Source organism: Schistocerca serialis, chromosome 8 (assembly GCF_023864345.2).
Source record: "Schistocerca serialis cubense isolate TAMUIC-IGC-003099 chromosome 8, iqSchSeri2.2, whole genome shotgun sequence".
In the NCBI taxonomy this organism is placed as follows: Eukaryota; Metazoa; Arthropoda; class Insecta; order Orthoptera; family Acrididae; genus Schistocerca; species Schistocerca serialis.
Genome location: NC_064645.1, coordinates 484278093 through 484302719, shown reverse-complemented (window position 1 = coordinate 484302719; position 24627 = coordinate 484278093). Strand labels below are relative to the sequence as shown.

At 38.1% G+C, this 24627-nt stretch overlaps 1 protein-coding gene across 1 annotated transcript in view; it reads right to left on the bottom strand.

Annotated features, from left to right (window-relative positions):
• Positions 1–24627, bottom strand: part of LOC126417086 (uncharacterized) — a 206759-nt gene that overhangs the window by 40492 nt on the left and 141640 nt on the right. The window contains exons 13-16 of the mRNA XM_050084980.1: positions 19617–19732; positions 11590–11732; positions 9233–9359; positions 4784–4943 (exon numbers count right to left, since the gene is read on the bottom strand). Of these exons, the coding sequence (XP_049940937.1) occupies positions 4784–4943; positions 9233–9359; positions 11590–11732; positions 19617–19732 (546 nt within the window). The remainder of the gene's footprint in view (positions 1–4783; positions 4944–9232; positions 9360–11589; positions 11733–19616; positions 19733–24627) is intronic.

Genomic DNA, 24627 nt, shown 5'->3' with positions numbered 1-24627 from the left:
TTTTATCTTGTAGCAGATCAGCATTTGTGGTTTGCAGTTCTGTCTAGAATACATCACCCACAAATTTTATTGTATATCAACACAAAAAACGTGCATTTTTGAGAATTTTTGGAAGCTGGACTCCATAACCAAATATTTCTACTGTTGTAGAGTCCTTAGCTCGCAAGGACTAACCTTGATTGAGAAAGATTTTTAAATTTTGAATTTTTCTAGGCATGAAGCACACTTTTGCCACTACTACTATATGAACAATATCACAATCAGTATTATGGAAGGGGCACATGAGGAGAAAATTATGGAGATCTTTCCTCTTACCTAAAATGAGTCCTAGTTGATGCCAGTGATTAAAGTGAGGGTGCATCCAAGAAACCCTGTGCCTCATCTTGCCTTTAAATTACATGTTAGTACCACAGTGGTACTCGGCAGAAAATTCAAGACACCATGAAGATTTCTTATTCATCTTGCCCACTCCATATATGTCAAGGCAGTCTGAGCAAGTAGCAGAACTGCATTCAATACAGGTACTGAAGTCACCTAGAATGCACTGATGCTCACCAAGATGCATTCCCTGCCACACTTTGTTGAGATGTTCGTAACATTAAGCCCAGCTAAACCCACATATATTATAGCTAATTTGAGTGGATATTGAGAGCTCCCACATGTGTCTGGGGAACCCTGTGTCATTATGTGTATGTTCCATGTTGCAAACCACAGTGATTTGGATAATACTTCTCTTTTATTTCTGCAGGTGTTGACAGTTTAGTAATTGCTTCTAGTGCTCTGTACCCCCAAATGAAACAACTGGCACCAGGATGGACCAGTAACTAATTGGGTTGGTACACATATGTGAGCTGTGGTGGCTTCTCTGAGGGCGCATGCACGATCCTACTGGCACCACTTGTGTGTGCGTTCCATCGATTCTGACCCTCGTCATATCATCTTTACTTGGTTACGTGTTCCCTCAGGGCCTGGATGGGTATACCTGCGTAGGTCTCGGCATCTTAGCAATTGCACTGAGTTGAAACCGTTGACCATTGGGCTATGACGCCCACGTTGTCCTGCAGCGTTGACTGTTGTTACTGGAGAGTTTAGCTGGCAAAGAGTGGCTCTTGTCATGTGCAACCTTGTTATGAAGTGCATCAGTCAATTTTGGTGCACTAAATAAACTGAGATGTATTGAAGAACTTGTCAGCAGCTATGAGCAGGACACCATTATTATCCTGTGCCCACCTGGAGTCCTGGAGCTACTGGCCTCCTTGATATCTATTTGAAATTATGTATGAAGACTGTTCTGTAAGTAGTGTACTTAAAGGTTGTTAATTCTGCCCTGGTGTGAGTTAGTCAGGAATTCAATTCCTTTATGCCTTTCAGTGACCCCTTATGAATTTGGAGATTCTGTAAGTGCCATTTTGCAATGTTAATCTGGTACTTGAAAGTGTTATTTGTCATCATTGACTATTTGATACTATTGATGATAATTTCTGTTTGTTGTCAACCTTATGGCCTTCTCTGGGGTGAGTTATTGGATTTGGCCCGTAACTAAAGTTGTGTGCACTCAGCCTAAAGGTAATCACACGTAGGTCACGTGTGTGTGCGTGCTACTCTCTTACTCCATGTTGAGGAGCCCTTCGGCTTATGGGTGTACATTATAACTGGCCATCTGCCGTTCGGTGTGTATCCAAATTACGGTGTCTATTAGTCCTTAAGAGACCCTATTAAAGCTATACCTTGACTCATTTAATCTTGTTTGATTATTATATGGTTGTTCTTTTAAATGACTTTGTACATTATTTCTTGCTATTTCTAGAAAGATTAACTTGCAATGTTTATGAACAAGCCACTCCTATACTGCAGCTTTAATAGTTGGTTACCTTGAAAATAATCTTTACTTGACCACTTAAGTATAGCTACCTATGGTAATTTCTATCGAACTTGTTTGCTGTTTGTTGTTTGGTATACGTTGACAGCCTTGTATTGGCAGCACTTGACACACTACTTTTCTGCTGGTCTGGGGCAGCAACGTATTTTCCTTCTGCTTCAGAAGCTTTCTCGTCATCACACAAGAACTAAGTTTGGACAGGCCACACGTGCTTCTGCAGATCTCCTGTTCCAGCCTCAAGTTAAGTAGTTTATTTTCTTTCTTTTAGTATCGTGCCATGATGAGGGTGCCACCAGGTTAGTACTTGGCTTTAGTGATTTTGGGAAAGTAACTTACTCATTGTTTCTATTATTGTAAGGCCCTTGTAGACATGTGATAAAACCCTTTGGGCAAACTTGAGCACTGAGTTTCTTGATTTCTTTAAAAAGATAGGGTTTTCAGTGCCATTATCATTTTAATAGTGTTTTAGGGGACCCGTAGTTTATTTAGTACTTAACTTGATTTATGTGCACAATCTTGTGGCTAATCAGTGAACCATTACTGTTTGCTTTGATTTTTACACATGGGTACAGTTTGTCCAGCTTGGCTGTATCTTGTCTATACGTCATCATTTGCTTTACACTCCCTAGTATTGTTAATAAAAGGAAAATTTGATGTGATTATGTACCTCCTAGTGGTGAGGCGGCTAATTTACTTTGGATACCAACGTTATATGTACTTTTGTGTAATTTCTTGCCTTGAAATACGCCTGGGGCTTATTGTTGCAGTTGAAATGTGTATGCACTCTAATGCCGAAATGAGCTCATTGTGAATGATTTATAAAATAAAACCATTTAAAGAGCAGCATAGCTGGCTGATATTCATAACAATCATGCCATTATAAGACATATTTTGCGCTGCAGGCTCCAAAGAACAAAATTTTATATATTTTATTTAACATTTGTTGAGCTTATGTCCTTCTGGGATTAGCCCGCAGTTGTGATACTAGTCACAGGGACAGAGTGCTCCCACAAGTTTATTTAATCATTTAACTCCTTGTAACCAGGCCACCATTGTATTGCACAGTTGACGTGTTCTTCAAGTACAATTTGTAGTTTTATGTGCAATGCAAATGTCCTTAAGCCTCCTGACATTAATTTAAAAACCTTAATTAGCTATATGAATTTGGCAAGAACCTTGATAACTGTTAGTTGGCTAATGATAGAATTGTTATTAATAAGAAATAAATGTTTGGGAATGGTAAAATGACACATCACATTGGGCCACTCTTCCATGCACTTTCCTTGAATTAATCCCAATCCCTGACCTGGGTCTCAATATAATACGATACTGCAGTGCTTGTGTTATTCCAAATTATGAAGCAATGTTCCTTTGGACATGCATGCTGACTACAGCCATTATAAAATACATGAAGAGTATTCACTCCTGCAAATATGGACAACCACCAACTGTATAGTCAAATGACTACACTGAAAATTTGTGCCGGACCAGGACTCGTACCCAGATTTCCTCTTTATCACGAGTGGTCGTCTTACCATTTGGCTACCACAGCATGACTCACAGTCAGATCCAAACTTCCATATGCCATCGACCATATACCTACAACCTGTGCTCATACATTCATTATGTATATTTCCATACAGAGGAGACATTTTACTTTAAAATTGTTTACATGGTGTCAGCAGATAAATATGACATTGCAGTGCCTGTGTTGCTCTGAACTAGGATGCAACAGTCCTTCATACATGCTTGCAAGCATGCAAATATATGGAAATGAAGGAACATTGCATCATAATCACAGGCATGTCTGAAGGAGCACTGCATCATAATTTGGAATAACGCAGGCACTGCAATACCTCATTTATCAGCTGACCCTGAGCAAATGACTTTCACGTAAAATGTCTCCTCTGCAAGGAAATATACATAATGGATGTATGAGTACAGGTTCTAACATATGGTTGACGACATATAGAAGTTTCGATAGCCAAATGGTAAGGCGACTGCTTGCAGCTTGACGGAAATCCAAGTTCAAGTCGTGGTCCATCACAAATTTTCATTGTAGTCATTCCATTATACAGCTGATGGTTGTCCATATTTGCAACAGCAAATACATTTCATGTACCTGTTATGGGGTTGCCCAGCTTGAAGCAGGTGATGACTGTCCAGTGGACCTCTGGTGGGCCCTCTGTAGGAACCTCTGGCGCCCACACTAAAGTCCATTTGTGCAAACTCATAATCGGTGAAGTGCTGCCACCTGTGTTAATTCCACATAGCAGCAAGTGGGTGGTCTGTCCTTTTTGTGGATGTTACTGCACCTGGGATGCATTTCCCATGCCAGCAAGCTTGGCCTTTCTCGTGCCACCTTCTCACCCTTGCTGGCCAGTTCCACAGGAGTGACGACAACTGACATGTGGAGTCAGCTTGGATGCTGGTATTAGTTGTTCATTTCTGGTTGTACCATACTCATCTCTAACAGAAAAGCCAATTCCAAAACTTGGTTCAGAGGTGCCCTTCCCCAGTACAGTTTGTATACCAGTACTGACAAAGTCCATAACTCTCAGACAATGGGAAGAGTTAGGATACAATAAAGGAAGAACGGGCACTGTGAGCCACACTTCATCTCACTCTTCCACATAGGCCAAACCAGCTTGAGTGGCCCTAAGAGTAGCTACACTACTGCCAGCCATGCCCCTCTGCACAATGGTAGCATACAAATCCTCTCACCCATGCAGGCAATGCTATGTTAAGGCAAACCATACTTCTTAATCTACTGATGATGACCTGAAACTAACTGATAAGTCAAACATACTCTTAACAAAGAAGAAACAAGAAGCAACACTTCAGATAAACAATACTTGCATTTGCCTTTCAGTTAAGCAGCTATGCTTGTCAGTATTTACTTACCTATAATTGTGACTGATAACCCACTTAGGAGTTCCAAATCGACGTATCCAGAGACATTCCATGTGCAATATTGTGCCAGGGTATACTATTAGCCGTCCGTCATTGCTCTGTGCTATAGGGCCTAACTGATGACGAAAAAGTATTGTTGGGGGTTTCTCCACTGTAAAAAAAAATCATTATTACTGAGTTTAATGTCCGAGATTCTCAAAAAACATTCCACAGAAAATTCCATACATTATGGTGAACTTCATTTCCATATATTTCACTTACATGCTATTTTTGTAGACTGCAGGACAATTTAACAAAGATTTCTATCAACACATATGCAAAATCAAATAACATACTGGTTTTAAACAACAATGAAAACAATCAATTATTGATAAAATTATTTAATTGGATGGACAAAAAAGTCTACTCACCAAGTGGCAGCAGAACACAAATATAAAATACTGTTGTGTTTGGCAAGCTTTTGGAGCCAGTGGCTCCTTCTTTAGGCAGGAGGGTTGAAAGGGAAGGAAGAAGGGTGAAGGAAAAGGAGGTCTAAGAAAAGGGGTAGATTTTGGGAAAGTCACCGAGAACCACAGCTCAGAGGAGACTTACCATATGAGATGAGAAGGAAAGACTTACTGCAGTCTTTCCTTCTCACCCCGTACAGTAAGTCACCACTGACCTGTGGTTCTGGTTGACTTTCACAAAATCGAGCCCCTTTCTGAGACCTCTCCACTCCTCTTCCTTCACCCTTCTTCCTTCCCCTTCTACAGTTCATAGTGAACCCTGGCCTCTTCAACAACTCTCTGCCAGTTATTACAGTCCAAAGCTCAATCTTTCCATTCCCTATAGCCCATTTTCTGCCAGGTCTTCCATGATTCCCTCTATCTGTCTGATTCTTGGAGGGGCCCCATCCTCTTTGCCCCCTGGATTTCCATTTAATAACCTCTGTATCACTCATCAGTGCCATATACCTGGTGCATCTCAATCTTGTTGACTTCACTATTCTTCTAATAGGTGGATCTTTATAAACAGCGTGCAGCTCATGACTGTACCTGCTCCTCCATCTTCCTCTACCACAGGTTGGACCAGTGAATCTTTGAAGTATCCTTCTCTCAAAGGCATCTAGCATTCCAATATATTTCGATGTTAATGACCAAGTTTCCAAAAAGTTTCCAAAGTATATGTAAGAACTGCTATTATTAGTGTTTTATAAATCACTGACTATTAGTCTTTGTTTAATTTGATAAGAGGTCTCATTTGAATGGGTCACTGTTGATGCCAGATATTTTAAACTACTAATCTCTCTCAAAACCATAATTACCCAACATTATTGAGGGTACCATGTTGTTGAAACTGTATATATGTCATCGAAACAGCTGAGTATTTGCACTGATTTATAAAAGATTATTCCACTGTTCAGCTGGTATGTACCCCTCATGATCCCCTCCAAGGCAGCATTACAAGGGAGACACATGCAAGCATGTCTCCTTGCCTTGCACCATCTTGTAAAGGATGTGGCAGAAGCACAGGCTATTTCAATTCATCTCTAAAAGTGAAATGGTATTATTGGCAGCACTGAATATTTGTCATATGTTTCAGGTAGGTTTGTCATTTGCTGAAATGAAGTGCTGGAGTGGGCCTGAAGTTGCCAAGGCTGTGCAGGCCTTTTACAAAAATGATGACCATGACAGCTGCCTCTAGAAGGGAATACTGTCTTCACTCCAAGCTATGATGGGATGATTCTGTACCATTGGCATATACAGTGAAAATCTTTGAAGGAACAGGAAATATACTTAAGGTGAAATCACCAGTAAGGCTAATTAAAGTTGTCACTCACAGGAACCAATAGAGGAGGTGTGAAGCGTTCTAACCAACAGACCAAAGCATTTTGTGAGGCAAAGTGTGGCAATAGTGGTTACGTCCAGTCATAGTGTGCACAGAGTATCATCTAATTATTTGAAGTTGCAACTGTACAGGATACAACAGGCTGCACAACAATTCAATGAGAGTGATTATGAAAAGTGAATGACTCCATCAGTTGAGCTGTTGATTAAAATTAGGGACAATGGAGGCTTCTTAAATTAGCTATGGATGAGTGATGAAGCACATTTTCATTTCATTCCAATGATTATGGCAACAAACAAAACCCTCATTAATGGTGCAGAGGTAATCCTCATGAACTCCATCAACGCTCCTTACACAGCCAGAAAGTCACCATGTGGAGCACAGTCTCTTCAGTTTGCAAAATCAGGCTTTCTTTTTTGAGGATGAACATGGATGGGCAACCACAATCACATCTCAGTGATATGCTGCCATGGTTGACACATTTCTTGCTGTTGAACTTGAACAGTTTCCTGCAAACAAGTATTGGTCTCCGCAAGACGATGCTACATAACACTGTGTTCAAATTTCAATGGCAGCAGTGTGCAGAGTGCTTGGTAACCACATAATTTCAAGAAATGTGGACTTTTGTGGCCTCCCAGACTCCCTGACTAAATGGTCTGTGATTAATTTCTTTTGGGGTTCCTGAAACATAGAGTGTATGCTAAATGTCTGCACACAACTGCGGGACTGAAAGATACCATTTGTGCACAAATCAGGAACATTCCTATACAGATGCTCAAATGTGCCTCGAACAATTTACATCACAGACTGTCTGAGTCTCAACATAACAATGGTGGTCACCTACATGAGATCATTTTCAAAACATGAATGATGCATGAAATAGCAATACTTAAGGGATTTCATTGTTGTGACTGAAAATGTTTCACAGTATAATCCTGGACCTGTTTTGTTGTATCCAAATCAGTCCATTTTTCACCACACCCTGTACATCAGTGCTATGAAGACACTTTGCTGAAACTGTCAGTGGCATAAAGTCAAAATGCCCAGAAATGCTGTCGGATGGACTCATCCTGTTGCACGACAATGCCACATCCAGAAGGAGTGAAATTGCCATTATGAACAAACCAAGTGCCCTAGAAGTTCCCAGAGGGGTTCAACACAGTTCTGTCCTTGAACCAATCCTGTTCTTGATATATATGAATGATTTACTTTCTCTTGTGCCATAAAAGTCTCTAATATATGCTGGCAAAACTACTCTTGTGACTAGTAATTAATGTTCAGGTAAGGTAAATAAGGTAACAAATGTTATAGTCAAAATGTTTGCAAACTGGCTCATCCCAACAGATTTATGATAAATAATAGTAAAACTGAAACTGTTAACTTTTATTCCTAACATTGAGGGTGACTCAGTAAAACTGCTGGAAAATCACATGGATCCCAAGTTGGTATGGAATGTGGAGCTGTGTATCACACTGTTCAGACTGATAATCCCATTGTGTAAATTAATACACTTATTTAGTAAATAACAACCATTGTCCTCCTACTATGCATTCTTATTATTCTGAGGGCATCCAAAATCATGCACAGAGTGTGTTCATCAGTAGATGATAACGATTGTCCTCCTACTACGCATTCTTCCATTCAAATTTGGTGATTGGAGTTATTCTGTGGGCACCTCGCCTGATGCACAGAGTGCGTTCACGTGGCAAAATAATAACTCAAGTCAACCATTGGCATTGGAACCATGTTAGACACTTTTCAAGGATATGAACAGATTAATCACTCTAAGTTAAGAGCTTTCCCTCTTTAAATAAAAAAAAATCTGATCCGAGCTTACCATGCAGAAGCACTGTCTACAACAAGAAATATAAAAATAGCCTAAATATCAAACAATGGAAAGTCCAGGATAGAATAACAACAATATTATGAAAAAGATAGATTGCTACTTACTATATAGAGAAGGTGTTGAGTTGCAGAAAAATGAAAAGACTGCTATTCATTTTAGTCTGGCCGCAGCAACCAGAGACAGTGGTCATGTGTGTGTGAGTTCTGTTTGTGTGAATGCATGTGTGTGCTCTACTTCAGAAGAATCCCTTTTGGCCAAAAGCAAAACGCACAGCAGTCGTTTTGTTGTGGCTGTCTGCAACCCAACAAGTCCTCTATATGGTGAGCAACAATCTATCATTTTCATAATATTTAATAGCCTAAACATGGAACATAGAAGAAAGAGCAAATACCACAACAGCTTTAAATATATTGCTGCAAAGCTGTATAACAAATTACCACTGTCAGTGAGAGAGTTGCTCACTAAGGAGTTTCAAAGGTATTTGCCAAATCTGTTAATGGACAAATGTATGTATGAAGTAGAAGAATTTTAGTGGAAATATTAATGTGTATGATGTAGAAATGCTTAAGTATTTGTAAGATTCCTTGTCATGACTTTAAATGTACAAAAATTCTCAGTAAACACATTTGTTTTCTGAACAAACTTGTACTGATCATTACAAATATTTTACTTGTAAAACTGATGATATCCATCTTAATGAGAACTCACTAATGACAAGGATGTATTAGTCTATTTTAAAAGAAATTTTGGTAGGCTGACTAACTCACAAGCATAGTCATTCTGTTGATTCAGTCCAAAACACACAGGTTTCTGTCCATCCCATTCTCCACCAATACAACGCCTGTGACTTGAACCAATCATGGCATATTTTCCAATGTCAACACAGCGAGATACCTACACATGAGGAAAATAAAGTTGATTTTATTTATTTTTCTATCAATATGTATTAAGGACTGTGATACCAATTTTATATCAAATTTAAATTTTAAGGTAACAGATATTTTACACAGACATATAATAAAATATTATTACTAAAACTTGTACATCTAGAGTTGTCTCTGAAATAGTAGTTTATTTGCTGAAGTTCTCTTCTTCTTCACCATCTAAAATAAAAGTTTTTATCAACAAATTGTAACTCCAGTGATAGCCAGCATTAATGGCTTGAAGAGCAGTATGCTAAAATGCCCCTCTGTTACGATGTCCAGGGACAAAGGCTAGTACAGTGGACAGTTAGCAGCACACAGTGTATGGCACTTGACATTCAACTGTCTTCCCTCTCCTCCTCCCACTCCCTAAGAGAAACAATGCCTATCAGTTGTGTACAATGGGATATTTCAGTGTGCTTATCAAAAGGTAAATTCTAATAAAAAAAGATAGTAAAATTGCAATACTGGAATTTTCTGCAAGTGCTTTATGGGGGCTGAAAAGATTTCTGTAATGAACAGGTACGAAATACCAATTTTTTTTAGTGAAGTTAATTGAAGGCTAATTCATTCGACCTTCTGTCAAATGTGTATCTGATAAATAACTATCCATAAGATGTTAATAAGTAGTACATTTACATATTTACAAGGTGCTAATTCCACAAAAAGATATAAGTGAAAGCAGAAATATGCAGTTTCAGTTGCCCTATAAGCATAAATGGACAAATACAAGTTTCATTCATTTATTAATTGTGTTCCATGGATCCCACAAAGAAGGAACACCTTCACAGATGTGGAGCACATTCACACATACTTTAACTCTTAGAAACTTAAGATGTATACTGTATTAACAATAAATTATGACACCAGATAAATAACAATAAATTATAACACCAGCTAAATGTGATCAATTATGACAGCAGCTAAATGTTAGCAGGAACACTACCATTCTGACTAAATCAGTTGCTTCCTCAATTAGTTTAAATAACTGCTCTTTATCTGCTACCGGTCACTCAAAATGTACATGATTTCATTGCTAGACTTCAAAGAAAATAGTTACCAGTATCTATAAAACATCAACTCAATGGGGTTAGGGATTGTGTCAGATGGTGTAGCTAATGGGAAAGAGGAGAGGAAGAGTGAGAAGGAGGGTTGAGGAAGAACAGCTGACAAGTGGTAGTGAGAGGCAGACAGTGTGTGGGACAACAATGTGGTGCCAGAGAGCTCCCTCTAACACTTGCAGGGGAAGTTTTGCATGGCGCACATTGATGTAGAGGTGTTAAATATAATGGGAAGACAGAAAAGAGGAAGAGGGAGTCAGTGGAGAAGAGGGTGTGACTACAAGATGAGTGAAGCTAAGTTTATGTAGTGAAGCTAAGTTTATGTAGTGGAGCTGGAGATGGAGGTAGGTGTGGGGCAGGGGCTAATGGAGACTGAGGCCAGGAGGACTGCATGGTCACACAATGTATTACAAGGGTGAATCCCATTACTGCAGTTAAGAAAAGGTGATGTTGGGGGAAAGGATCCAGGAGAAAGTTGTGAAGCACCCATTGAAGTTGAGCACCTTGTGACCAACAGCGTATTCTATCATTGGGCGATTAACTCTAGTTTTTGTCACAGTTTGGAAGTGGCCATTCATTCAGGTGGATAGTTCATTAATGGTCATTCTCCCATAAAATGCTGTGCTCAGGTTGCAGAAGAGCTGGAACGTGATATGGCTGCTTTCACAGGTGGATTAGCTGATAGGAAAGGAACCATAAAAGAATTCAGAAGGAGGTTATTTGTTTTATTTCTGAATTAAATATATTGAGCTGCTTTTTTTGTCCTTAAATAAGTCATAAATTTATTCTATACCATTTGAAAACTTACTGGCATTACAACTTTTGAGAAAATTAAACAATGGAAAATCCAGGATCAAATAATGACAATATGAAAAGGATAGTTGCTACTCACCATATAGTGGAGATGCCGAGATGCAGATCGGCACAACATAAAGAATGTCAAACCAAGCTTTTGGCCAAACAAGCTTTCATCAGAATTAAACACACACACACACACACACACACACACACACACACACACACACCAGTGCAACTCGCACAAAAAAGGCCAAAGTCTCTGGCTGCCAAGGCCAAAATTTTGACAAAAGATATTCTACATACTAAGCAAACCTTAGCTACACAATATTTTTGGAAACTTACCAGGACAGATCCAGGAGGAAATTCTACAACTTCTTCAGTTATGTGTTGGTCATTGTAGAAAGACACAAGATTTGGCTCTGTGTTGCGGTAGATGCACGTACTATTTTTCATTTCTGTATGACCATCCTGAGCTTCATCACCTTCTGAAAATGATGGTTATTTAATAGATTTTATGGAATAACAGATCATCTGCACTTCAAATTCTTCAGTAATACACTAATAAATACATCATAAGAAAGAGAATACCAAGTGAAAAACTTCACTAATGACGGCATACAATATAGCAAATAAAATACAACTAAAAGTTAACTATGAGTTGACATCAAGCACTTAAACTGAAGATTCATTAAGTTTGAATTTTTTATATGTCTGGGATTCCTGATTGCCAATGGCTATGTATTAGTGACATATTTCAAAACATTTCTATTCAAATGACAAGTTCATACCTATTTTTCTTGTACTTCATAAAATGGTCACTAAAAGTTTCTACTGAAACTCTGATTAGAACAGGTATTGCCGGCTGTTGACCCAATACACTGAGGTCACAAAATTCAAGAGACATATGGAATTATCTGGACTTATGACAAGATTTTTGGTTCCAAACTTAACAAACACAGCGTACAGGAAAACATGAGTGAGTGATATCTCTGGCTACATACAGTAACAAGTAAAGACAAAGAATAAATAACATTGGTGGTCGTGCAGTTGAACTGCACGTGCCAATTCTCAACACCAGTGATCAATAAACATGTTGCCTTTTCATAGCATCAGACAGTGAGCTGCCCTCCTGTGTTGGTTGACTCCATAATGCACAAAAAACAGAAAAAAACAGGTGTACTTTCTTCTTTACCCTATTCTCAACCCATTATCTCAAGAGCACAAGAAATCGTGCAATATTCCATATTTAGGAAAAATCTCTCTGAATGCAGGCCAAAAGCTTAATCCAGGAACCTTAAACATAATTTTATGTGTACAACACTGCTGGACACTTTATGCCCAATTGTAAAGACAGCAGTTCAGCTTCACGAAAGACTGAAATATACAAAATCACTTATAATTGTAGCAAATTCTACACAGGTCAACCTGGCAGGGCAACTTGTACCAACTTGAAGGAACACCATAAAGTTCGAAATTTAGAAAAGGAGACTCTACTTTTGCAGACCACCTGCTTTGAGAAAGTCATGAAGTCTTACAGCACATCCCTAGGGGTGGGGGGAAGGGGGGGGGGGGGGGAAGATGAATTACCTTAAAATTAAAATAAAGGAAACTAACAAACATATGTTCATTTTCCAAATCTCTGTACTGAATGACCAGACACAGTTCCCTCACTCACCATTTCTAACTGCAAATACTACTCATAATCATATCAATATCTTGTTGTAAATTACCTCTCTTGCTCACATATCCCATTTTTCCTTTATTTCAGTAACTGTAATTTCAACTGTCCTATTAAAAAAATCCCCCCATGAACCATGGACCTTGCCGTTGGTGGGGAGGCTTGCGTGCCTCAGCGATACAGATGGCCGTACCGTAGGTGCAACCACAATGGAGGGGTATCTGTTGAGAGGCCAGACAAACATGTGGTTCCTGAAGAGGGGCAGCAGCCTTTTCAGTAGTTGCAGGGGCAACAGTCTGGATAATTGACTGATCTGGCCTTGTAACATTAACCAAAACGGGCTTGCTGTGCTGGTACTGCGAACAGCTGAAAGCAAGGGGAAACTACAGCCGTAATTTTTCCCGAGGACATGCAGCTTTACTGTATGATTAAATGATGATGGCGTCCTCTTGGGTAAAATATTCCGGAGGTAAAATAGTCCCCCATTCGGATCTCCGGGCGGGGACTACTCAAGAGGACGTCGTTATCAGGAGAAAGAAAATTGGCATTCTACGGATCGGAGCGTGGAATGTCAGATCCCATAATCGGGCAGGTAGGTTAGAAAATTTAAAAAGGGAAATGGATAGGTTAAAGTTAGATATAGTGGGAACTGGTGAAGTTCGGTGGCAGGAGGAACAAGACTTTTGGTCAGGTGATTACAGGGTTATAAATACAAAATCAAATAGGGGTAATGCAGGAGTAGGTTTAATAATGAATAAAAAAATAGGAGTGCGGGTAAACTACTACAAACAGCATAGCGAACGCATTATTGTGGCCAAGATAGACACAAAGCCCATGTCTACTACAGTAGTACAAGTTTATATGCCAACTAGCTCTGCAGATGATGAAGAAATTGATGAAATGTATGACGAGATAAAAGAAATTATTCAGGTAGTGAAGGGAGACGAAAATTTAATAGTCATGGGTGACTGGAATTTGTCAGTAGGAAAAGGGAGAGAAGGAAACATAGTAGGTGAATATGGATTGGGGGGAAGAAATGAAAGACGAAGCCGCCTTGTAGAATTTTGCACAGAGCATAACTTAATCATAGCTAACACTTGGTTCAAGAATCATGAAAGAAGGTTGTATACCTGGAAGAATCCTGGAGATACTAAAAGGTACCAGATAGATTACATAATGGTAAGACAGAAATTTAGGAACCAGGTTTTAAATTGTAAGACATTTCCAGGGGCAGATGTGGATTCTGGCCACAATCTATTGGTTATGAACTGCAGATTGAAACTGAAGAAACTGCAAAAAGGCGGGAATTTAAGGAGATGGGACCTGGATAAACTGAAAGAACCAGAGGTTGTAGAGAGTTTCAGGGAGAGCATAAGGGAACAATTGACAGGAATGGGGGAAAGAAATACAGTAGAAGAAGAATGGGTAGCTTTGAGGGATGAAGTAGTGAAGGCAGCAGAGGATCAAGTAGGTAAAAAGACGAGGGCTAATAGAAATCCTTGGGTAACAGAAGAAATATTGAACTTAATTGACGAAAGGAGAAAATATAAAAATGCAGTAAATGAAGCAGGCAAAAAGGAATACAAACGTCTCAAAAATGAGATCGACAGGAAGTGCAAAATGGCTAAGCAGGGATGGCTAGAGGACAAATGTGAGGATGTAGAGGCTTGTCTCACTAGGGGTAAGATAGATACTGCCTACAGGAAAATTAAAGAGACCTTTGGAGAGAAGAGAACCACTTGTATGAATATCAAGAGCTCAGATGGCAACCCAGTTCTAAGCAAAGAAGGGAAGGCCGAAAGGTGGAAGGAGTATATGGAGGGTTTATACAAGGGCGATGTACTTGAGGACAATATTATGGAAATGGAAGAGGATGCAGATGAAGAAGAAATGGGAGATAAGATACTGCGTGAAGAGTTTGACAGAGCACTGAAAGACCTGAGTCGAAACATGGCCCCGGGAGTAGACAACATTCCATTAGAACTACTGATGGCCTTGGGAGAGCCAGTCCTGACAAAACTCTACCATCTGGTGAGCAAGATGTATGAGACAGGCAAAATACCCACAGACTTCAAGACGAATATAATAATTCCAATCCCAAAGAAAGCAGGTGTTGACAGATGTGAAAATTACCAAACTATCAGTTTAATAAGTCACAGCTGCAAAATACTAACGCGAATTCTTTACAGATGAATGGAAAAACTGGTAGTAGCGGACCTCGGGGAAGATCAGTTTGGATTCCGTAGAAATGTTGGAACACGTGAGGCAATACTAACCTTACGACTTATCTTAGAAGAAAGATTAAGAAAAGGCAAACCTACGTTTCTAGCATTTGTAGACTTAGAGAAAGCTTTTGACAACGTTAACTGGAATACTGTCTTTCAAATTCTGAAGGTGGCAGGGGTAAAATACAGGGAGCGAAAGGCTATTTACAATTTGTACAGAAACCAGATGGCAGTTATAAGAGTCGAGGGGCATGAAAGGGAAGCAGTGGTTGGGAAAGGAGTGAGACAGGGTTGTAGCCTCTCCCCGATGTTATTCAATCTGTATATCGAGCAAGCAGTAAAGGAAACAAAAGAAAAATTTGGAGTAGGTATTAAAATTCATGGAGCAGAAGTAAAAACTTTGAGGTTCGCCGATGACATTGTAATTCTGTCAGAGACAGCAAAGGACATGGAAGAGCAGTTGAACGGAATGGACAGTGTCTTGAAAGGAGGATATAAGATGAAGATCAACAAAAGCAAAACGAGGATAATGGAATGTAGTCAAATTAAATCGGGTGATGCTGAGGGGATTAGATTAGGAAATGAGACACTTAAAGTAGTAAAGGAGTTTTGCTATTTAGGGAGTAAAATAACTGATGATGGTTGAAGTAGAGAGGGTATAAAATGTAGACTGGCAATGGCAAGGAAATCATTTCTGAAGAAGAGAAATTTGTTAACATCGAGTATAGATTTAAGTGTCAGGAAGTCGTTTCTGAAAGTATTTGTATGGAGTGTAGCCATGTATGGAAGTGAAACATGGACGATAACCAGTTTTGACAAGAAGAGAATAGAAGCTTTCGAAATGTGGTGCTACAGAAGAATGCTGAAGATAAGGTGGGTAGATCACGTAACTAATGAGGAGGTATTGAATAGGATTGGGGAGAAGAGAAGTTTGTGGCACAACTTGACCAGAAGAAGGGATCGGTTGGTAGGACATGTTTTGAGGCATCAAGGGATCACAAATTTAGCATTGGAGGGAAAAAACGTAGAGGGAGACCAAGAGATCAATACACTAAGCAGATTCAGAAGGATGTAGGTTGCAGTAGGTACTGGGAGATGAAGAAGCTTGCACAGGATAGAGCAGCATGGAGAGCTGCATCAAACCAGTCTCAGGACTGAAGACCACAACAACAACAACATTAAAAAAATTAAAAAATATACTTTGTGTAATCACAGTTGCTTCATGTACCTGCTTAATCTTGCTAAGATACCTTATCTGTATGTAATATAGGACATGCTGAAGACGAGATTATTCGGGTCAGCCTCTCCTTGATATATGTCACTGACATTTATTGTTCAGTTTATTTTCTTCTCAGAACAAATGTTGTAATTTGTTACACCTGTATAATTTCATTAGTTAATGTGTCACATATTTTGTCAAGTCAAATAATCTTCATCACATTTAAAAATAGTTCGTTTCATTTTAGTCCTAAATCAAATGTTAACAGTTGTCATCTGTGGAAACCGACATCCCTGTAGATGTACTAATTGAAAATCTTTGATCCTACAAAAATTTTACTGCTACACGTATTTATCTTCATACCTGATGATGACATAATAACCAAAAACTGGTTTGTAAAACAAATAATAAATATTGTCAAGTATTACAGCAGTGTTGTGTGTGTTTTCATTCATAATGCACAAAATATTCTACCAAGAACTGATGGAACAATCAATCAAATAAAATGAGAAGTCCAAAAAATCTATTTGTTGACAATACCAGTGCATTATTGTCTGCAACAATAAACTATAAAAAAAAAAAAAAAAAAAAAAAACGCCAATGCTATACGAGATCTGGGTCTGTGGGATCAGCAGGGCTTTACATGGAATACACAAGTAAGTAATTTCTTGAAAACACCCAGCACTGTGCTACCGTCTGTGGATGCTAAAAACTACATCTAGTAAACAAATAGTGGTACAGGGATAATATTCTAACATTTTCCTGACGACCGGAGACTGTGTGGTACTGGGTTGCAAGACTCACATGTCTCTCGCAGGTGATTTACGTATTGTGTGCAGCCGATCTTCTTCTCAGGACAGATGGCTGTGTCAATCATCACAATGCTTCTTCTCCAAAGATTTTGTGCTGGTTAGGGACATGATACTGAACTATTTCTCTACTTTTGAAATGATTTCTTACTCTCAGAATACTTTCACATCAAGTTCGCCATATTTTCTTCTTCACAATAAAACAACTACACAAGTTTCACATGCACTTTCAAGTCTCGCAAATCAACTACATCTGGAAAACCTTAGTACTCAACATATGCCATTATAGTCTCTTTTGGTTTTAGTAACCCTTGTCAAAACAGTTCTTACTCCTATCAAGTCAAACAACAAAGTATATGAGTCTCTAGATAAAACCTATTTCATTTGTTCGCGACAGTCACTACTGTTTCACTGCCAAAAAGTAGCTCTTGATTACTCCTTGTACTTGGCATATGGCTTCCAAGGCGTGCGCGGCCACCACTTGTCAGTGCCAACAGACTGCCACAATTTTAGTCTTCTTGTAACACACGCCCGTCCTGCACACACACAAACCGTGGCACAGTAGACACATTTCCACTCTCACACACTCATCCTTAAAATATCGTGTATTCGAGATGGTGGAAATACAAGTGTCTCTAGAATTTACTCTGAAGTTCTCAAGGCACTACAATATGCACATTTCCATTTACTGCTTCAGTATGGAATCATTTTCTGCAGCAATGCTACCCAGATGATAAACACATTTAGAATGCAAAAGAAAGCACTGAGGATAATTTGCGGTCTTAAAAATTAAGTATTATATACCTAATTTTTCTGAATTAAGTGTTTCAGTTTTGTTTATACTTAAAACAATCTTACTCACTAGGGAATATGTCATGGAAACTGATAAACTGATGTATAAAAAAGACAACAACTATAATATGATACCAGAGGACAGTCAAATATTCACCAAGTGATTTCAAGAATATCATCCTATTAGGAAAGAGTATTTGAGTGAGGAGTCACATTATACAGTAACACATCAGAAGAAATAAAGATTTCTCTAGAGCCAGTATTTAACAGATTAAAGCAATTCCTAATAAAACAATCTTTTATTCTGTATAACAATACCTAATCTGAAAAAATAGTATTCCTTCTTCAAATGTAGATCAACCAAACAAAGTCAAGAGTGTAAGAATGTATATGTTTTTTCCTTTCCATTTTATATAGTATGTTATGTTGTTTAGACCTGTCTGGCATCACTCGTGCAAATTGTGCTCTAAGCTATAGCTGAACCACTAATTCTACAATACAATTTTTGGGCAATACTGTTCCTTCTGCACATAAATGTATTACTCTTAAACAGTAAAAATATGTTACCTTCATCATATTTTAGTTTTAGTACACCACCATGAACATACTGTAGAAGCAAGATTCAGAGAACCAATATAAACATATATCTCCAGCTTCTTTTCTCTTCCATTTTCTTAGTGTATTTTTCACATCTTTGTATGCCCTACAACTTTATCTCTTCTGTTAAGCTTCTTTTCTCTTCCATTTTCTTAGTGTATTTTTCAAATCTTTGTATGCCTACAACTTTATCTCTTCTGTGAACTTAGTTAATGAATTGTTGGTCATCTTAAAACATCATTTGTCAGATAATAGCTCACCAAATCTCTTCATTTTCTTTTAAATTATTCATCTAATGGTTTCTTATTTCCATCAGTCTAGACCATGCAATATTAACATCCTTCTACACAATCACACCTACAATGATTATAGCATCATCTGATTCAGCATTTCCATCACACATCTTCAGTTTTCCGTTGTGTATCATAGGAAAACAATTAAAGCATTTTTTTTAATAAGACCAATGACTGACATTATGAAATCATAATTTTAAAAATGGCTTCTTTTCTTAATTTTATTCTTTTCTTAGAATTCAGTGATTATTCTTAACTTCTTCCATCATATATTATATCATTCTGAGACTCAGAAGGTTATTATTCACATTCCTGCCAGCTTTTCAAATCAGTCAGTCTTAGAAATATATTTACTTTGTCAGACAAGAAGTGTTGCTAACAAGTGACATTATCTTTCAGTTTTGAACTTTTTCTTCAATTTTGTGGTTTTCTTCCATGTCCTTCACTGCTCTATTCACAAATGACATATAATAATTTTGCAAGCCTCCTACAGACCTGTAAAACTTACATATGATCATTGTTTCAATTGACATAATTGCTAAAAATAGCTTTAATTAGATGTAAAGAATGTATGGCATGAACACCACATGGTCTCAGTTTCTGAAGGTTAGGAAAAGAAATCTCTAAGCACTCATTCAGGGTTACCAATTATCCAAATTTACTTCTGTTATGACGTGTTGAAGGTGAAACAGAAAAAAATGTAAACACATAAATGAGTAGTATCATACGTATCTAATAATCAAGATAACTACTTACCACAATTAAGGGATCTGCCCACCCAACTACCATCTTCACAAACAATCCGCCAAGTTGTCTTCTCCCCCATTATACTTGCTATGCAATTGAATGTCACTTCTGTTCCATCTGGAAAACTGAAAGGAGGTTTCTATCAGTTTCAATGAGACTGAAAGAGTAATCCTTATACGTATAATTTGAGTCTAGCCTCCTTCCACCCATTTTGAAATTAAAGCAGTAGGCCGTAAACACATCATATGCAATGAATGAGTCGTGGAATGTGTTCCAGATTATCTGATGGAAGCGATGTTTGGTCAAACATTTAGCTCAAAAATGTATCTATCTTTGGAGAGTAATAAGTGGGATGTGTAAACTGAGATTGTGAGGATTTCAGATTATAAATGGGAAAAAACAAAGCAAGAAAATCTTTTCTGAAAAAGATAAATTTGCTTATTAATGTACGGAAATCTGTGGTTGAGAATAACAAATTATTTGGGAATAAAGTAGACGATTCACCAAAAGGCAGAAGCATTGGGTGTAACACACACATACACACTGACTTGGACATGCCTGTCTCCCTACAGTGTGATCATTCAACTGCCAGCTCATGGGAGAGTGGGGAGCCTTCCATGGGCTAGCTAGGGATACAGGTAGAGAGGGCAGGTGGCAGATGGCTGGGCACGCGATTTCACAGACTAGGGCATGAGATGACAGCGTACAACTAGGTGACATATTGGGTGCAATATATAAGGGAGGGAAGAATTTTGGGTTGCTAGAAGTAAGTTATGCTGTTATAGGGAGTCGCATGGAACGTGGAGCTGTGTGTGTGGCTGTTGTAATAGATGTGGCAATAACTACAGCAGGTGACAAAAGTCACGTACAACAACATGTGTCGTGGCCGTTACAGATTGTGTTATAAAGGCGAGAGGGATGAAATGTAAGAGAAAGAAATGGACGGGCAATAGAGGGCAGCTAAATAAAGGAGATAGTAACAGAGGTTGGATGACACGAGGTTTGGATGGAAGGGGCCACTAGACGGTATAACAATGTACAGAAAGTTCTGTGCTGCCATCTCATGCCCTAGTCTAAGAAATCACGTGCCCAGCCACCTACGCCCCCTAGCTAGCCCACAGATAGCTCCCCACTCTCCCAAAAGCTGGCAGTCGAATGAGCACTGTAGGGAGACAGGTGTGTGTGTGTGTGTGTGTGTGTGTGTGTGTGTGTGTGTGTGTGTGTGTGTGTGTGTGTGTGTGTGTGTGTCCATGTTTCTCCTCCAGTTTGAGAAAAGTATTTCATTGTGAAAGCTAAAAAAGCAAAGCTCTGTACCTTTTGTTTGTCAATGACGCAGCGCTTCTGTCTTTTGTTGAGTTGTCTCCTTTATTCCCAAATAATTCATAAATTTGTTTATATCTGTTATAAATGTAAGTGCTAGGAAATCTTTTCTGAAGGTACTCAGCTAGCATATATCATTATACAGAAGTGAAATGTTGATGATAAACATATCAGACCAGAGGAGAATAGGTCTTGAAATGTGGTGCTACAGAAGAATACTGAAGAGAAAATGGATGGTCAGATAACTAATGAAGAAGTACTATATCACATTGGGGAAAAATAAATTCATTGCACAACTTGACTTAGAAGGGATCAGTTGATAAAACACATTCTGGGACATAAAGAAATTGTCTATTTAGTAATGGGAGGAAAATGTGAAAGGTGAAAATGTTATAGGGAGACTAAGATTAGATTGTAGCAAGCAGGTTCTCATGGATTTATGTTGTGATAATTATGTGGAGATGAAGTGACTTGCTCACAACAGAGTAATGTGGAGAGCTGCGTCAAATCTGTCTTCAGACTGAATCTCAGAACAAAAACAATATTAACAACAACATACTCATTGAAGAACAGTAATATGAGAAAAGACAGTCTGTTGTATCAGGACCGTAATTAAGGTAATGAGAAAGTGCGAGTTCCAGTGTGTTAACACAATACAGTGATACTCTGCTCTTTTACTGTGTTTTTGTTTCCACTGTGCCCTGAAAAGGAGAGACAGCAATTTCAAGAAATGGTGGACTATCAGTTATTGTCACAGATTCAAAGCCACTACAGATGAAGCTTTCACAAAACTTCAGCTGGGATAATGGAAGAGTATTTCATCCGATTTTAAGATGGTTGAAGATATTGTTTGGTGGCTAGAAACTAAATGAGGACAAACCTAAGAAAGGAAGCCTTCTTAAATCAAAAAGCATTAAACCTACTGATAATTGCAGATTTTGTGTATTAAAATTATAGGATAACAGTTATGTAGAATATGTATCGTGCCACTTACTAGATTTTGATAAACAAATTGATGAGGAAAATCTCCGCTACATCTTACTTATGAATTTAAGGACCACACTACATTGCTATGGGCCATTACGCTAATTCTACTAAGTACCACAGATCTGTACTGTTAATATACATGATCTGAACACTATAACTTTAAATGGAACATTTGACATAATGATTTTAAAGTGCAGGAGAAAAGAAAAGAAGCTATTGGTTTATAGAGAAAAAAAGTTTCCACGTATAACAGTTAGTGATCAATATTAGATAGTGTTCGATTCTGAAAAGCAAATTTTAGTATGGAAGAACTACATTAGTCTCTTTTTGCAGGCAAAAATGTGAAGATTGAAGGTAATGATGAGAAAAAAGTCAAACAGATCCATGAGTCATACAAGAAGAAATAAGGGGCATTATAATTTCAATGAAATTCTCTATTCTGTTCACTTGCTTTTATAAATGTTTGCTTCTCTCCACAAAAACCAAATGCAAGGAAATAACAAGATCACACACTTTTAGTTTAATGAGCCATGTTTTAAAAATATTCCTCATAATTATTCACCAAAGATTGTTTGAGAAATGTGAAAACATTCTCAGTGGCTCGCAGTTTGACATTAAACAAGGATTTGACACAAGAGAGGCTACAGGTCTAGCACCTGTGCAAAACTGCTTTGATCAGACAGGACTGCCTTTTATTAATTCAAAAAAGCTTTGACAGAGTGTGGTGTAAGAAACTGATCCAAATTATTAACAAAATGGACACGGGTAAGAATGATCTTAGATGCATAAAAATTATATTGAAACCAGACTGCTCAGATGAAGATAAATGATTAAATCTCCACAATGTTCAGGTTGTAGTATTAACAACATCCAACATGTCAATAATGCTACACTGTTTCCAAATAATATATAAGATGTAGGAAGACTACTTAACATTGTGGGTGAATATAGCAAAAACTGGGGTCTAGATATCAATATTAAGGAAAGAAAACAAATGTAACAACACCGTGGTGTCATTTAATTATATGCCAATCAAATGAGTAAGTAAAGTTTTCTGAAGACTGGATGATGGATAGGGAGGTAAAATATTAAATAGAATATGCAAGAAATACCTTTACAAAATTCCAACAAATTTGTTATAATGTGAATTGCAATCCATATCTCAACAGTCTGATTCATTAAATGCTATGTCTGGTTGGTGTTTCTGCATGGCATGAAAGGGTGAACATTAAAAGCCTCAAATCTGTGGACTGATTTTATGACTATTTTGCTAATTATTGTAAATCACTGTCCACAATCAAGGATAATATATTTATCAGTTAAAAGACATAAACTGTTGTAATCACTTAGTTTGGTTTGGTTCATTCAATGGATAAATTCTCATAGACTTGATCTGATTGCTTTTCAGTTAAATGAGATTTACACAAATAGCATGAAATGTAGCATAAAATAGCTTTCTATAGGACAAGCATGATCAAAAGAATCCTCATGAAGGTCACTTTACATTACATTAGTTGTATCCAATTAATTCCATGCATGTCCTGATATGGGGACAGAAGTCAATGACAAGCATTTCATTTAAATGCACTACAATGAAATAACTTACCATTATTGAATATTACTCTAATAAAGTGCTAATGTAAATTACAAAATAACTGACACCATCATTTGGTTGCCTCCTGACTAGAAGGTGCGTCAACATGCCCTACAGTGGGAGCATCCATCTTTGGGTGAAGCACAGGTTGTTCAAAAAGTCTCTCTGCAGTGCCATATGATTGCCAGCCGCGCGTATCGTATGATTGTGGGTCCCATATTTTTCAACGAAACAATAAATGTACAATGATACTGCAGTGATATTCTGTACCCATTCATAGGAGAACTTGTGTTAAGTGAAATACTGAACGTTTATTTTCAACAAGATGGTGCAACCGCGCATACAGCTCACGTTTCAATATCACTTCTTGCTGATGTTTTTGGTGGTCGCATAATTTCACAGGGACTTTGGCCTCCACGATCGCCTGACCTAACACCACTTGACATTTTCTTCTGGGGTGCTGTGAAAGCAACTGTCTATAAAAACCGTCCAAAATCCATCGATGAATTGAAAACTGCAATATCCACTTTCACTGCTTCTGTTACAGAAGAAATGTTACATCTTGAGTTTGGAAAAATGATTAGATGAATTCAATTGTGTATTCAACAACAAGGGGGACACTTTCAACATTTAATGTGAAAATTTGTAAGTAAAAATGAATATTCAATAAATTAATAACTTGTATTTCACTGAGTTTCATTTTGAAATATTCACTGCGGCATATGGCACGCGCGGCTAGCAACCATACCGGCCAATTCTCAGGGGGAGGGCAATGTGGCAGCCTTACAAATGCTGCCTAAACACTGTACTGCACAGCAACATGCCAAACAACAACAACAACAACCAGAGCATCTTGCCTATATTGTTTCATGGCATGTACTAATTGTGTGTCTCCCGTGCTAATGAATCGTAATAAACTGTTTATCAAAGTGCCAGTTATAGACAAAGTGTTCAGACCACACATCAAGACAGGTGAAGCCGTGACTTTGCTGAATTCACAAACTTATGTCAGTTTGGGATCTCCAGTGTTACCTCCAGTTACTCAATGTTAGGCGAGTTACAACAAGTAGCATATTCCAATTTTGGGCCAATTTAAGGCTCCCATATGTACAAATCTGT